Genomic DNA, 13688 nt, shown 5'->3' on the forward strand with positions numbered 1-13688 from the left:
AGAATCACAGGATAGTAACTTGGGACCAGAAGGGCTCCTCCACTCCACATTACTCCTTTTATAGAAGAGACAATTCATCTCAAAAGAGTTTAATTGACTTGCCCAGAGCTACATACACACAACAGATGAGATTCTAGGGCTACCAGGAAAGGCTCCTAAAAAAGATTAACAAGGCAGGCCAGACAAGACCCGAAAGGGAAGGTTAACTTTGTGGTCCTTTTTTATTAAGGTACACCTTTCTCTTACCATCTTACAGCACTGAAGGCCAAGCACAATCTGGAGATTGTAGCCACTAAAGTTTAAGGTATTTTCTAAGCTGGCTGGGCCTGGGGTCAGGAAGATTGGAGTTCCAATTTAGCCTCAGATACTAACTAGCCACATGATACCCCCACCTCCCTTTTGGGTAAGTCACTTAACCCGGTTGCCTCAATTTCCTCATCTGTAAAGTGGGGATAATAACAGAACTTCACTAGCTGTGTGACCCCTCCTTGGGCAAGTCACTCAATCTGTTTGCCCCAATTTCCTCATCTGTAAGATAGGGATAATAACAGGACATAACTAGCCATGTGACACCCTCCTCTTGGGCAAGTCACTTAAACTGTTTGCCTCAATTTTCTCATCTGTAAAGTAGGAATAAGGATAGAACTTCACTAGCTGTGTAACCCCCTCCTTGGGCAAGTCACTTATTAACCTCAGTTTGCCTCAGTTAGTACCTACATTCCTGAGTTTGATCCTTACAGGATCAAAATATTTGTAAAGAGCTTAGCAAAGCCTAGTGTTAGAAAAATGCTAGATATTATTATTAGTTCTAATTCTTGAGAGACTGACCTAAGGTCATTTCCAAATGTTCAAGTTTAGCATTTTAAAAAATTTCATCTACTTTCCACATCTCATCCTGTCAGCCTAGATAAGCATCCCTGAATTAATATGCTTGGTTCCCCCACTAACTGATGCATCTATTAAGACAGCAAGAGATACTAAGAGCAAAATTTAAAATATTTGAAAATAGCCATAAACAAAGAGCTATTGTGGTAAGGGTGGGGAGATATTGGGGGAGGGGAAGGTCCCATTTCAAAGCAAAAGAAAAAAAGGCTAAAGAGACAAGCAACTGGCCCACTTTTCAGATAAGATGATGCAGTATCCATCCCCTAATCAAAACATCATGATCAGATGCTAACGTTCCACATCCCCAACTCAGCCCTGGCCTTTGGAGGTCACCAATTTTGTAACTCAGGCAGCTGTCAACTCACGGCTCAGACCATATGCCTTAACCCAGAACAAATTCCACTTTCTCTCCAGTGTCATTCACTTATAAAAGCCCCTTTGTTTTAGCCAACAATAACATTCTTTGTATTCCCCTACTCTAAACAATGCTCTGACATCCAATTACAAGGGAACCACTTCCCAGGGTGGCTACATGCAAGAGCCTTCCGCATAGCCTTCTGCATTCAACCAAAAAGAGATGAGAAATTACTTTTGGAAAAGACTTAAACGTTGGATACACCAGAGACTTTGTATTTGGCAGAAATAGTTCCTCTCTAACACCTGAAGGGCCTGTGTAAACACAATTCTCAATTTCCTATAAATCCAATTAGGTGATTTATGATCCTGATGAAACCATGATTAATCAAAGAAAAACTGATTCTCCTTTTCACAAGGTGGACGAGTTTGACACTTCCTTATGAAGGTACACCTTTCCCTTACCATCTGACAGCTGACCTTTTGAGTCAGCTCGGCCTTGCTCCAAAGCAGCACCACCCCACACGATCTTTTGATTCAGAGTTGATACTGCATCCTTTCCCCCAAAATAAATAAGCAAAAAAAAGCAAGCAACCCAAACACTTGGGGTAGCATTCTGGAAAGGACTGGTCAGAGAGCATGTGCCCCTGGCCACTTAGGGATGGAATGACTTCAAGTCCTACCAGGGGAAACAAGCATGGACATTCAACACAGACACGGGAAGGTAAACTCACACTGTGACGGTAGAAGGGGTCAACTTTTGTAGGATATTTGTCAAACTGCAAAAGGATGAAAGCAAAAATTAGTTATTTTGTGTTTCAGCACTGGTGTTCAAAGCTTCTTCACCTACCTGATCATTGGGCTAGATGCCTAGCTTTTCTATCTTTTATCAATCATTAAATAACAAATAATTCAGTCATCCCACCTGACATTAAACATTTCTGATAGTCTGTCTATCCCCATGAGACTGGGAGCTCGATGGTAGAGATTGTTTTTATGCCTTTATATCCCCAGAAATTAGTATAGTGTGCTGGTCAGGATCTCCCAAAAAAACCACACACTCTGCCCATGACACTTTTAAAAGTTTAATTTGCATGAACATTTCCTCCACTGTTTCTTAAGGCTTCAGCAAAGCAACAAATCAAGCCCTAATTTGCAGAGTTTGATGATTTCCAAGGTGAAAGTATTCACGCTAAACATTTAACAACTGGCTTTCCTGAGTGCTATGAGCTGGCTCCAGTATACTCCAGCACTTAATAAATGCTGGTTGACCTAACTCGAGTTAGTGTCATAAGACTGTTTAACAATTGAGTGGGGGCAGGTAGATAGTAGATGCAAATTTGAGCCAATCCAGCGATTTCCTGCTCACCTTACCCATCTGTTTAACAAGTTAGAACAGACCAGATCTCTACACCAGAGAGAATGGAGGCCATTTTTTTTTGGAGAAGCCAAAGGGAGTTTTGCTTGGTGCTCTGGACCTTCCAACATTCCCCGCTGTGGAAGAGCTTGGGACTCCATTGCTCCTGGTCCAAGTTAAGCTCAAACCCAGCAATTCTGGAAAGGCCTTGCACCTTGTACCAGAAGGATTCTATCATATCCTCTAAATAGCGTTAGCACCTTTGAGCTGCCACTAAGTCATCTCCCAGTGATGGAGAAGATTGCTGAAGATGGTTTCCCAGTAAAGGACATCTGAGGAGAATTTCATTTTACCTGGAGAAGTGCCGCCACGATTGTTAATTTAAATAAACCTGATTAAACTGACAGTGTTTTCTCATCATGTTGCAGGGTGGGAATTTTCACCTTCCCATTTCTAAAACCTGCTAAGGAACACCTGTGAAACTTGATCTTTTCTTTCTTTTTTTAAAAGTCTAATTCGATTTTGTAAAGAAAGAGAAAAAAAAGGCTTGGATCAACAAGAAAAGGGTAATTTGTGGCTGAATTTAGGGCTGTCCCGGCCACACTGATTGTCTGTGACGTTCCTCAATACAATTACATGATAAAAAAAAGAAAAGGAAAGGAAATCCATTTATTCCAATGTAAGCAGATACAAGGAGGTTTCCCACTGGCTGGATTTAAAGCTTTAGTGTGTAGTTCTGGGCTTTTCATCCTATTCCCTAGCGTCAACATGAACAAAATCAAAGGGGCCAGGCTTGGCCACTTGTGGAAGACGAGAAGACGTCTTGCTTTGTGCAAGCTCTTGTCACAGAACCGAAGGCTCTCTTCCTTACTGGGAAGCATCCTGGCACAACTTTCTGGCTGGGATGAATCCTGAATTTCTTCCCCTCCAGTCTTATTCATTTTCTTTACTCTAATACCTATCCTCAGAATAAGAATGGGGAATGAGGAAAACAGGTATGCCCTGACTGGAACCTGGAACTGGTTTGATGGAGCTCCTTCTCCTGCATCCCTCCTTTGAAGCAATGCAACCAGAGCTACTCTTGGATAGCGTAAGTATAAACCAAAGGGTAGGCCCCATAAAATGTGGGGACAGTACTTCCCAATAAATATGAGTATGCTTTGAAGGAGCTGAGAGTGAGTAGAGAGAAGAGGGGTTTGGACCAGCCACTGATCAAGACAATTAGGTCTGGAATAAAGCTTCAAGTTTTAAGTCAAGTAGAGATCAATCAAGCCTCCTTCTCTCCTTCAGAGCAAAGGATTCTGTTCTCTCTGGACCTGTGATTCCCAGTAGAGGCAAACAAGTCCTCCATAATAACCCCCTTCTACCCCTGACCAACCATTCATAACCAAGCCCCCACCCCAGGTCCCACGACAAAGTTGAGAGTAGAACAGAGAAGAGAGTTGCGCTCTACTTATCCTCACATTTCTGCCTGGGGTACGCACCATGGGCGGTGCTGGCGTCGGCATGATGGCCGTGGGCGGGATGGCGTGTGGGAAGGGCGTGAAGGTGTGCTGGTGCGTGTGTTGGTGTGTGTGTTGGTGCTGGTGTTGGTGCTGATGAAACTCGGTCCTCAGGTAGGGTGGAGGGCCAAGGGAGGCCCCGCGGTCAGCACTCTGAGAGGCCAAGAAACGTGTGTTCAATTCCTGACGTAGGAGGTCTTGCTCTGGAAAAGAAGACGAGGAGGAAAATGAGGGATGCCTTGTTTCTGGACCTCACTAAAGGTGGAGACAGTGTGAGTACATTAAGTGTTTGCTGACTGGTCAGGTTAGTTGTCAATGGAGCCAATCCTGTTGATTCTTTTTCAGGGACTACATGTCTATTAAACGTCTGACTCAGTTTCCTCAGCTGTAAAATAGGGAAAATAACAGCACCTCCCTCACAGGTGAGTTGCCATCTATCTATCTATCTATCTATCTATCTATCTATCTATCTATCTATCTATCTACCTACCTACCTATCATCTATTTATACATATAGATATATATATTCATATGCAGCACCTATTTTACATAAATTATATATAGTAAAGTAATGTATAAGTACATATTTATAAGTATCGATATTATTTTGTAAAGAGTTATTACCACAGTGCCAAAAAGGAAGGTGACCGACACCTTGAAAACATGAGATGGGAAGGGAAAAAAATCCTGCCACAAAGCTGGAGTCATCTTACAGATGAACAGTAGGCTGTAAGCCCCATGAGGGGCTTTCTTAACTGTTTCGTGTGTGTTTGGGTATCCTTAGCACATGAATACTGAGATGCTGGTTGGCTGATAGACTGATGAACAGACCGTGATGTATTTAGGTTAAAAACGTGACTTAAATGAACCTGCTTTCCCAGCCCACCCTGAGGCGCTCGGGCTGGAGCAGCCATCTCGCTGACCATCCATGAAGGGTCAGGGCAGTGACGGCCACATCTGGTCCCTACCTGAGTAAGTGCTCCCTCCTGGGTGTCCAGGAACCTGCAGAGTCCCTGATGTCAATGGAGGAGGAGGTGGCAAAGCCGTGGGCGGGGCAAACATATTGGGGTGATGAGAGTGGGCAGGGGGCTGGAGGGTGGGTGTGAAACTGTGGAGGGGGCTGTGGCTGGGGAGGGACAGGGGGAAGGGGGAGGCTGAGGGATGGTGGGACAGATGAGACTGTGGGGGCTGACTCTTCGCAGGCGTACTACTTCTGCTACTGCTGTTGGGGGAAGAAAAGAAGACATATATGTTAAAAAAAAGAGAAAGCATGAGCAATTCATTATTTTTTAAAACATCATTTCGATCCCTCAAAGGATATCCTACTCACAGTTTGTCCCTCCTGTTCCTGCCCACACTAAGGAACCCCTGCTCATCTCCCCCTTTCTCCCTGTCTCCAGTCTCTGTGTTTCTCTCTCTGTCTCCATGTTTCCAGATCTCTCTCACTCTCACAATTTCATTGGGGTAGGTTAGCACCCTTCTAAGCTACCTGGGGGGCTGAGAAGTTAAATGACTAGCTTAGGATTATTCATGCAGTGCCTGTAAGAAGCAGGATCTGAAGCCAGGTCTTCCTGACTAAAGCTGACTCTATCCCATGCTACACCACCTCTTACAAAGAGAAGGCTTCACCCAAATCTAGGTCTGTCTAAATGGTAACACCATGCATAACTTGAAGATGGGTGCAGCCCCACGCCCCACTGCACACATCTTGGACCACACAGCTGACTCTGAATATTTCAGTCATCAGCTGCAACTCCTCTGGGTCTCCAGGACCTGAAACCAGCCCTAACACACAATGGAGCTGTAAAAGGACAAAGAGTGAGAAGATTTCCACCTTTCTAGTGACCAGCTTAAAAGGGAGACAAATCCAAGAGATTGTCCTTGATGACCTACAAATTCAATGGTAGTGGGAAAAAATACAGAGACTAAGAATTCCTAGACTCAGAGTTTTAGAAGTACTCAGAAGCGGGTACTTTCAAATTCCTCCTCTCATCAGTGTGGAAATCTGGGCAAAGGAAGTTTTAAAAAACTTGTTTGGGGGTTACACAGAGAGACAGGATTTGAACCAGGTCCTCCAATTCCAAATCAAGCATCTTTCCACTGTTTCTTGGGGCCTACCCTCTGGAAAAGGCCTTCTAGGAGGGAGAAGGGGAACCATGGAGGTGAAGTCACCAAATGCCACACACGTGCTCGGTGCCACACACACTCACTCACATTCATATCCGGTGTGATAATTGTGACCTCTTGAATAATCAGAAATATGCTGGGTTCCTTCCTCCGAAAACCCTCAGAATCAACTCCCGCTGACTGTCTACTCCCCTTCCCTTTGTGATTTTATTAAAAAAAAACAAAAAACAACACATATTCATACAACCCTTTCGCTTATAACTCAACAAACGTAGGACTGGAGTGGGGCTTTTCCATGACACTACTCTTCCCTGGCCCCCTCTTGCTAGTACCTACCCCCCAGAAAAAGGAATCATTTAAAAAAAACAAAACCTCAACCCTCTAAAGACAATACTCAGAGGCCAAATACTTCCGTGCCTGTAAAATCAGCAAACATTTCTGATACCCAAGCTTCATGGACCAGTGGAAAGACATTGACTCTGGAATCAAAAGCATCATCCACCTCTGATGCTTAGTATCTGGGTGACCTTGAGCAAGTCACTTAATCTCTTTGGGTTTCAGCTTCTTCTTCAAGAAAGGGAGGAAGGGTGAAAGAAAGGGAGAGAAGAGGAGGAGGGAAGGAGGCAAAAATAGAGAAAGAGAAAGAGAGGTAAGAGGAAAGGAGGGAGGAAGGAAAAGAAGGAGGAAGGAAGGAAGGAAGGAAGGAAGGAAGGAAGGAAGGAAGGAAGGAAGGAAGGAAGGAAGGAAGGAAGGAAAAAAGCAAAGGCTGGATCTAGTAGACGTGGAATTTCCTTCCAGCTGAGGAGCTGTGATCCTACATATCACATAATCTCCTGCATCTCAATTTCCTCCCCTGTATAATCAGTGGGTTGGACCAAATAGTTTCTACAGTCTTTTTTCCCTTAAACTATAATCCCATATGCCCCTGAAGGAAAGAAATCCTCCCTAACTTCCAATTCTTTCTTTAAAGGTCCTCTCTTATGCCCAGCTTGGTGTTCTAAACAGACTGGGTGTTTCTTTGTTATCTAACAGATGCTGACATTCTCCTTCTCCAAGCTGAGGTCAAGGTTTCCTTGATTCTCACAATCACCCCTCTATTTCTCTCATTCTTCCCTCCTTTCCCCTGCCTCTGTCTTCCTCCCAAAAGAATGACCTGACCCTGATTCTAGATCCCAGGAAATCCCCTCTCCACCACCCACGTTCCCTTCCTCCCTCTAACTTTCAACTCTGGGACTCTCTTCTTCAGCATAAGGCCAAGTCCCTTTCCAAGAGCCACGGCTTCCATCACTTTGGGATTTCCCAAACCCTCCTCATTGCCTCCCAGGAAGAACGTGATGCCTGGCCCAGGTCAGTGGGGCAGAACAGCAGGCCATTGGGCTCACCTCAAGCTGTTGAGGCTCAGGCTACTGCTATTATAAGCAGATAGTGGCTGGGAGAGGTTCTGAGACGAGGGGTGCGGCGGCACCGAGGGGAGGCTTTGGTGAACAGTCTGGGTGGATGACTGTGGCCTGGCCGGCCGCTGTACTTGAGGCTGGGGGGGAGGCTGTAGCTGGGCTTCTGGAGGGGCCTGTGGCGGCTGAGGAGCCTGAGGTGGCGGCTGAGGAAGGACTTCCGAGCGCTGAAGCAGGACGGGGCCTGGGCCTGGGGACGGAGCCTGCAACTGCAGCTCTGGCTGAGCCACCTGAGGACAGGGGTCTTTAGGCACCACAGGCTCAAAGATGGGCTCCTTGCAACTGTCCTGGCTCTTCTCCTGGCTCCTTTCTAAGCCCGAGATCTTCGGGACAACGGGCCCTGCATCCTGGGTGTCATTTTCGGTTAGTGTGCCAACGCCTAACTCTGGATCTGCATGGAGGAAGGAAAGGAGACAAAACCATAGACAATGATGTATTAGTATGGATGAAGAGGTGCAGAGTAAAGTCCCACCTCGCTCTCCATCAGTTCCCAAACAAACTCCAAGCCCCAATCACTCAATTCAATTCTCTACAGCTTCTCTTATTCTGGGTCATGCCAGCTTCCATATATCTGGTTGGAAGGTCAATAGACCAAAGTAAGAAAAGATGGCATAGCAGCCCCCCAACACTCAAGCAGAAATGCTTCAGAAAGCACTAGAGATCTGGAAATTGACCCTGGGCATCCAGTCTGCCTAAAGATGAATGTTTTCCTTGATCTTGACAAAGTCTGTAACTGCAAAATTAAAACAACAGCCAACAACTTGATTTTTTCCCCTTTTAAAACAAATATACAGGCCCTGTATACATAAAAGGGAAGCGCTAACAATGCCAAATGCAGCAAATGTGACTTAACAACACACAGATGTTCTCCTTGGCCTTGTGCATTTTTTGCTGGTGAGACAGAACTGACATTTGGGGAAATATATTTCGCCCAGCCATTGCTGCTCCAGTAAGAAAGCCAGGCATCCCAGCCCAAAGAAATAGATCCCAGCCGTGTTTGGGATCAAAGCTGGAATGATGCTCCAAACAGGAATTTAAATTGAGTTCACTTCAACTGGGATTGTGATGGCCAGGCTGGGAGTGAAAGCACCCCCACTAGTCTGGGCTTTGTCTCAAAGTGCCATTTGGCAAGGTCTTTAAAAAAAATGGTGCGCATTAGAGGAGGGGGTGGCATTTTATAGGACCTCTGCAAAGTGTCTCGCTCCTTAGCATCCTCGGCGGGATGAAATCTTTTGCAACTTGTCAAGTTGGAGATTTCTGGGCAGGGAGAAGGAAGACTCAAGTCTAATCACCAGAATAATAGGGACAGAAAGACAAGAGGTGCAAACAAATCAGATGACCATGGGAGGGGGAGGGGGAGAGGAGAGAAAGAAGAGAGAGAGAGAGAGAGAGAGAGAGAGAGAGAGAGAAAGAGAGAGAAAGAGAGAGTGTGTACACACACAGGAGCAAGACCCTCTCCACTTTACAATGAGAGGGAAGGCATTATTTTCAGGCAGAAGATTTAGCTTGGAAAATGGACCTCTTGGCTCTTCTCTCATGAATAGTCTAGCAGTTTAACATAAAATTGAGAAAAAAAAATCGTGTGTCCACAGCAAACCTGGCAGACCCATCCAAATAAATCTATGGCCAGCACATTCAGTGGTCTGTAAAAAAGCTGTACTGGCTCTATATTAGAGCCAATACACAGTGGGACCCAACTTCCTCTATCCTATCAGCCTGACTTCTTCACCATCTGTCCCACTTTCGACTGCTCTATCTTCCTAGATAGACTAGTAGGCCTCTCTGTGCATTACAAACGTACTATGGAGTTCTCTGACTAGCCAAGACCCCCACAGGAAGCTCTCCCAAAGAGGGGGAAGGGAGGATAAGAGGTGAGGAGAGGGGAAATATATCTCTGGGCTGCATTTTCCTTGTCTGTGAAGTAATGAGTTTGGAGTCTACGGTTTGTGAGGTCTTTTCCAGCTCTCGACACGTTCTTGTTCTTGTAGAACAGTGAGAACAGGAGAGGAGATCAAAGTGATGAAAGGAAAGGGGGGAGAGGAGAGAATAAAGAGGAATGAGATGAGGTGGCCAAGAGAAGAGATGAGAGGTAAGGAAAGGGGGAGGAGAGAGGGCAAAAGAAACAGAGAAGGGAAAGATGGAGAACAGAGGAAGAGGGTCCCTTGCCTCTTCCAATCCAATGCATCACCCACAAGTCTCCTTAATCTAAACACCTCTAGCACTGATGATTTAAAACACTTCAATGAGAAAAACAGAAAAAAGGAAAAAGGGAAGGGAAAGGAAGGGGGAGGGGAATGGGGAAGGCCTGTGAGACCAAGAAACTTGGGTAACTTCATAATTTGCTCCTTTGTCCTCCTTTGTCCCTTTCTCCACCTGTCTACGCTGGTGCTACACAGGTTTACTTGGCTTGTATGGAAAAACTCCCTGGCAGAAAAGGAGGTAGCCCTATCCCCCTTTTGAAATAGACCCTTTCTCAGAATCATGTTTATAAAGGCATACAGATAGAGGATTACAAAGGAAAGTGATGATATTAAGCAAAGAAGTCCTATTTTTTTCTGTCCAAGTTTATAAACCCCTCTGAAATCTAACTGAGGCCCAGGGACCCCAAGTTAAGAACCTGTGGTTTCCAATAGAATCAGCTTATCAGCAAGTGGCCACTATTCAGCCCAGTTTCCTGAGCTTCCTCCACAGAATGTCTTCTGTACCATCAGAGGCTGCACTGGGAACAACCTTGTATCTGCTACTTCTCATGAAATATGAGCATTCCTATGGAGAAGAGATGAGAGAATCCTGTAGAGGACATCCCTAAGTGGATTTACCTTGGACTCCAAAGGAAACAAGATCCAGCTTCTGCCAAAAGTTAAAAATCACAGCTCTGGTCCATCTTGGCAAGTGACTTACTCTTGGTCCCAACGTTTGGACACACAAGTCAAACCAGAAACTTTGACTGAAAACACATGGCAAAGTACAAAGAAAGAAACTACATGGGACCATTTCTTTGACACAGGCGGCTCTTGAGACACAATTACTGATCAGATGGAAAAACCATCTCCTACTCCCTTTATAAACCAAGTTCACTCTGCTGGACAATTTTTCCTTCCCCCTGCCCCCTCTTCCCCATGACCTTTTCCTGCTCTCCGAGATGCTCAGGGTGTATATATTCCATTGGAGAACCACACTGTAAGAGACACAGACAAATAGAAGAAGGAATTTTGAAATTAAGGACTGTAATGTCCCATTCTCTGTGGGATCTTGAATTCATCACTTCCAGCTCTCTGGGCCTCAATTCCTATCAATAAAATGGAAGAATTTGGATGATAAAGTTCTTGTGATCCCTTTCTAGGTCAAAATACTAGGCTCCTTAGGCAGACCAGCTAGGAATAATAATGGCAAATAATATAATAATAAAAACCAAATAATTAATAATAACATGCCATTTATAATAGCAATTTTAGAAGTTCACAAAGGGTTTAACATACGTTATCTCATTTGAACCTCTGACAATTCTGGGGAGTAGATGTTATCATCATTCTTTTAAAAAGGAGAAAAGTTAAGGGTCCTGTCTGTGATCACACATCTAGTGAGAGTGAAAAGGTTTAGACACAGGACATCCTAACTCTAAGCCCAGTATTTTTATCCCTTACCTGGCATCTTCTCTTTCAAATGATAAATACTCATCATAACTATAACTTATATATGCCTTCTATGTGCTAAGCAGTGTGCTAAGCATTTTACAATTATTTTCTCACTGTATCCTTACAACTAATGAGAAAACTGTGACTTGCTCATAGTTGTACAGCTAGGAAGTGTCTGAGGTTGGATTTGAACTCAGGTCTCCCTGCCTCCCAATATAGAACTCTATTTAGTGTGGCACAAATTTAGCTGGCTCTCTAGCAAACACCAAGGTACATACATGGGTGGAGAAACTATGCACAGATGAACTAATGGATCCATTTCTCTCCAAAGTATAGCTAAACTGAGATGGAGAAGAAAAAAGGTACGTACAAGAGTCAGAGTCCCTGGCCAGACCCTCCTGATCTGTTACAGTGTTCACTTCAGTCCCTCAGCCGATCTAAGAGCCTTTTCAATAAGGATGACCACTCACCAACCCTCAGGTGATAGATTTTGTAGAAATTTATTTGTAGAAAAGATATGCTAAGAATCCAAAGCTATCCAACAAGCATTTTAGCATGTATCACATGTTATAGGTCCCAGTAATCTCACAAAAAGTAAGCAATCAATCCCTACCCTCAAGAAACTTATACTCTGTTGGGGGAAGGGGGTGGGGTAACACCATGTAAATGGACCTCTGCCCATCCTTTGAATATGAAAATACTCTGAGGTTCTTAGAAAAGAGACATTTCAGTCTTTTAGTACAGCTGATTTCAAAATCACTCCCTTCATGGAAACAGCTTCAAGGGTGTGGGTAACTTACGTCCACCATAAACCTACAATCTATTAAAATGCTCAACACATAAATGCCTCCTAATAGCAACATGGGAAAAACAGCTGAGAAAATTAAAATGCACACAGGTTGCATTGATGGCAGTAAGTATTTTCTACATAGATTTTATAGGCATGCCGATACTATTCTGGATCATACTATAATTTCTAAATGACAGTGCTTCATTTTCCTTTTCTTTGCTAAAAAGCTCAGGACGCTTACACTATTGTATTATTTTTTTTTAAAAGAATACAAGCTAGGAGGTTTTTAAAATTATTATAATTATTCCTTTATGCTTCAGAAATGTTTATAGAAAAGCACTGACCAAGAGGGTAGCTTAAGTCTGCTGAACCTCCAGTGTGCTGAGGAATGTAAGCTCCTGAGGTCAAGGACCCATAGCATGAGCATTTCACTATCTTGCTACAGTCCCTTTTCTTTGGACAAGAACTCCTCGCCCACACACGTTGGTCCATTCAACACTGGTACTGCCTCCCCCTTCCCCGACCCAGAGATGTCTTGATCAGCAGATGCATGAAAACTCAACTCAATTCAACTCTGGCCAACCCCATATGATGTTCTACATTACAGCCTTCTATGAACACAGCACCAATAACTACCAGGAAAGGTATTTTGCCAAGTTCCCAGCTGCTCCACACATACTACTGCCCACCTTTCTCCAGCTTCTGCTATGAAAATAATAATCAAATCTATTCTGTCAATGCTCATGGAGAGGGTTTTATCATCAGGGCCCCATGGCTGTACTCACCAAAAGAAAGAGGGGCTGTCAACCTATACATAAGGGTCCCTGTGGGCTGCACATTGACTTCAACTTTAAAATGTAATATTATCTGGGTTTTATTATATTTTTACGTATTTTGTTAAATATTTCCCAATACCATTTTAACCTGGCTTGGCCTATACTTGGGCATCATTGCAGGCAGGATGCTAGGTTGTGCATTGGATGGATACCTCTGGTCTGGATGAAAACTCCTTTCTCTGCCCACCATTCTCTGAATAATATCACCCTACTAAAATGTAAGCAGGGATTGTTTCTCTGGTATTCTTATTTCCTGTACCAAGCACAACACCCTGGCACATAGTGGGTGCCTATTTAAGAAACAATGAATGGATAAATTTCATAGGCAAGAAAGTGTTATCATCGTTAACAATGGGTTTAGGGTAGCCTGACTCATTTGAGTGCCTAACTCACCTTAGAAAGAGCACAGGGATGTGTGGTCTCTTCAAGGGTCTTAGTAATTTCTTAGTAAGCATACATACACACGCTTGCTTTCTTTTTGGCCCACTGGTGTTGATCTTGGCTTCCAAACCATCCATTATTTTCAGTCCTCTATCAGCAGAACTGGTCCAGCGATCAAACAAAACTCACTTATTAACACATGTCAGGAGTACAGTAAGTGACAACAAGCACTGTGTTTTATCGCTTTTATTGACAATACAGGTTTTGGGAGCACTGACTTGGCTACTGTTGAGTCTTGGCTCTGAATAATACTCTGAAAAGTAGCCGAGGACAGACTCATCTTTGTACCTTCCAAGGTCTCCAAAGCATT

At 44.0% G+C, this 13688-nt stretch overlaps 1 protein-coding gene across 4 annotated transcripts in view; it reads right to left on the reverse strand.

Moving 5' to 3' along the window:
• AUTS2 (activator of transcription and developmental regulator AUTS2) overlaps window positions 1-13688 on the reverse strand; it is a 1242623-nt gene that overhangs the window by 33729 nt on the left and 1195206 nt on the right. For 3 of the 4 annotated variants that reach the window (XM_072640120.1, XM_072640118.1, XM_072640121.1), the window contains 4 exons: window positions 7608-8067; window positions 5067-5320; window positions 4060-4301; window positions 1974-2018 (listed from right to left, as the gene is read on the reverse strand). In XM_072640120.1, the coding sequence (XP_072496221.1) occupies window positions 1974-2018; window positions 4060-4301; window positions 5067-5320; window positions 7608-8067 (1001 nt within the window). The remainder of the gene's footprint in view (window positions 1-1973; window positions 2019-4059; window positions 4302-5066; window positions 5321-7607; window positions 8068-13688) is intronic. The other variant, XM_072640119.1, reaches the window with a different exon arrangement.

Source organism: Notamacropus eugenii, chromosome 2, assembly GCF_028372415.1.
Source record: "Notamacropus eugenii isolate mMacEug1 chromosome 2, mMacEug1.pri_v2, whole genome shotgun sequence".
Classification (NCBI taxonomy): domain Eukaryota; kingdom Metazoa; phylum Chordata; class Mammalia; order Diprotodontia; family Macropodidae; genus Notamacropus; species Notamacropus eugenii.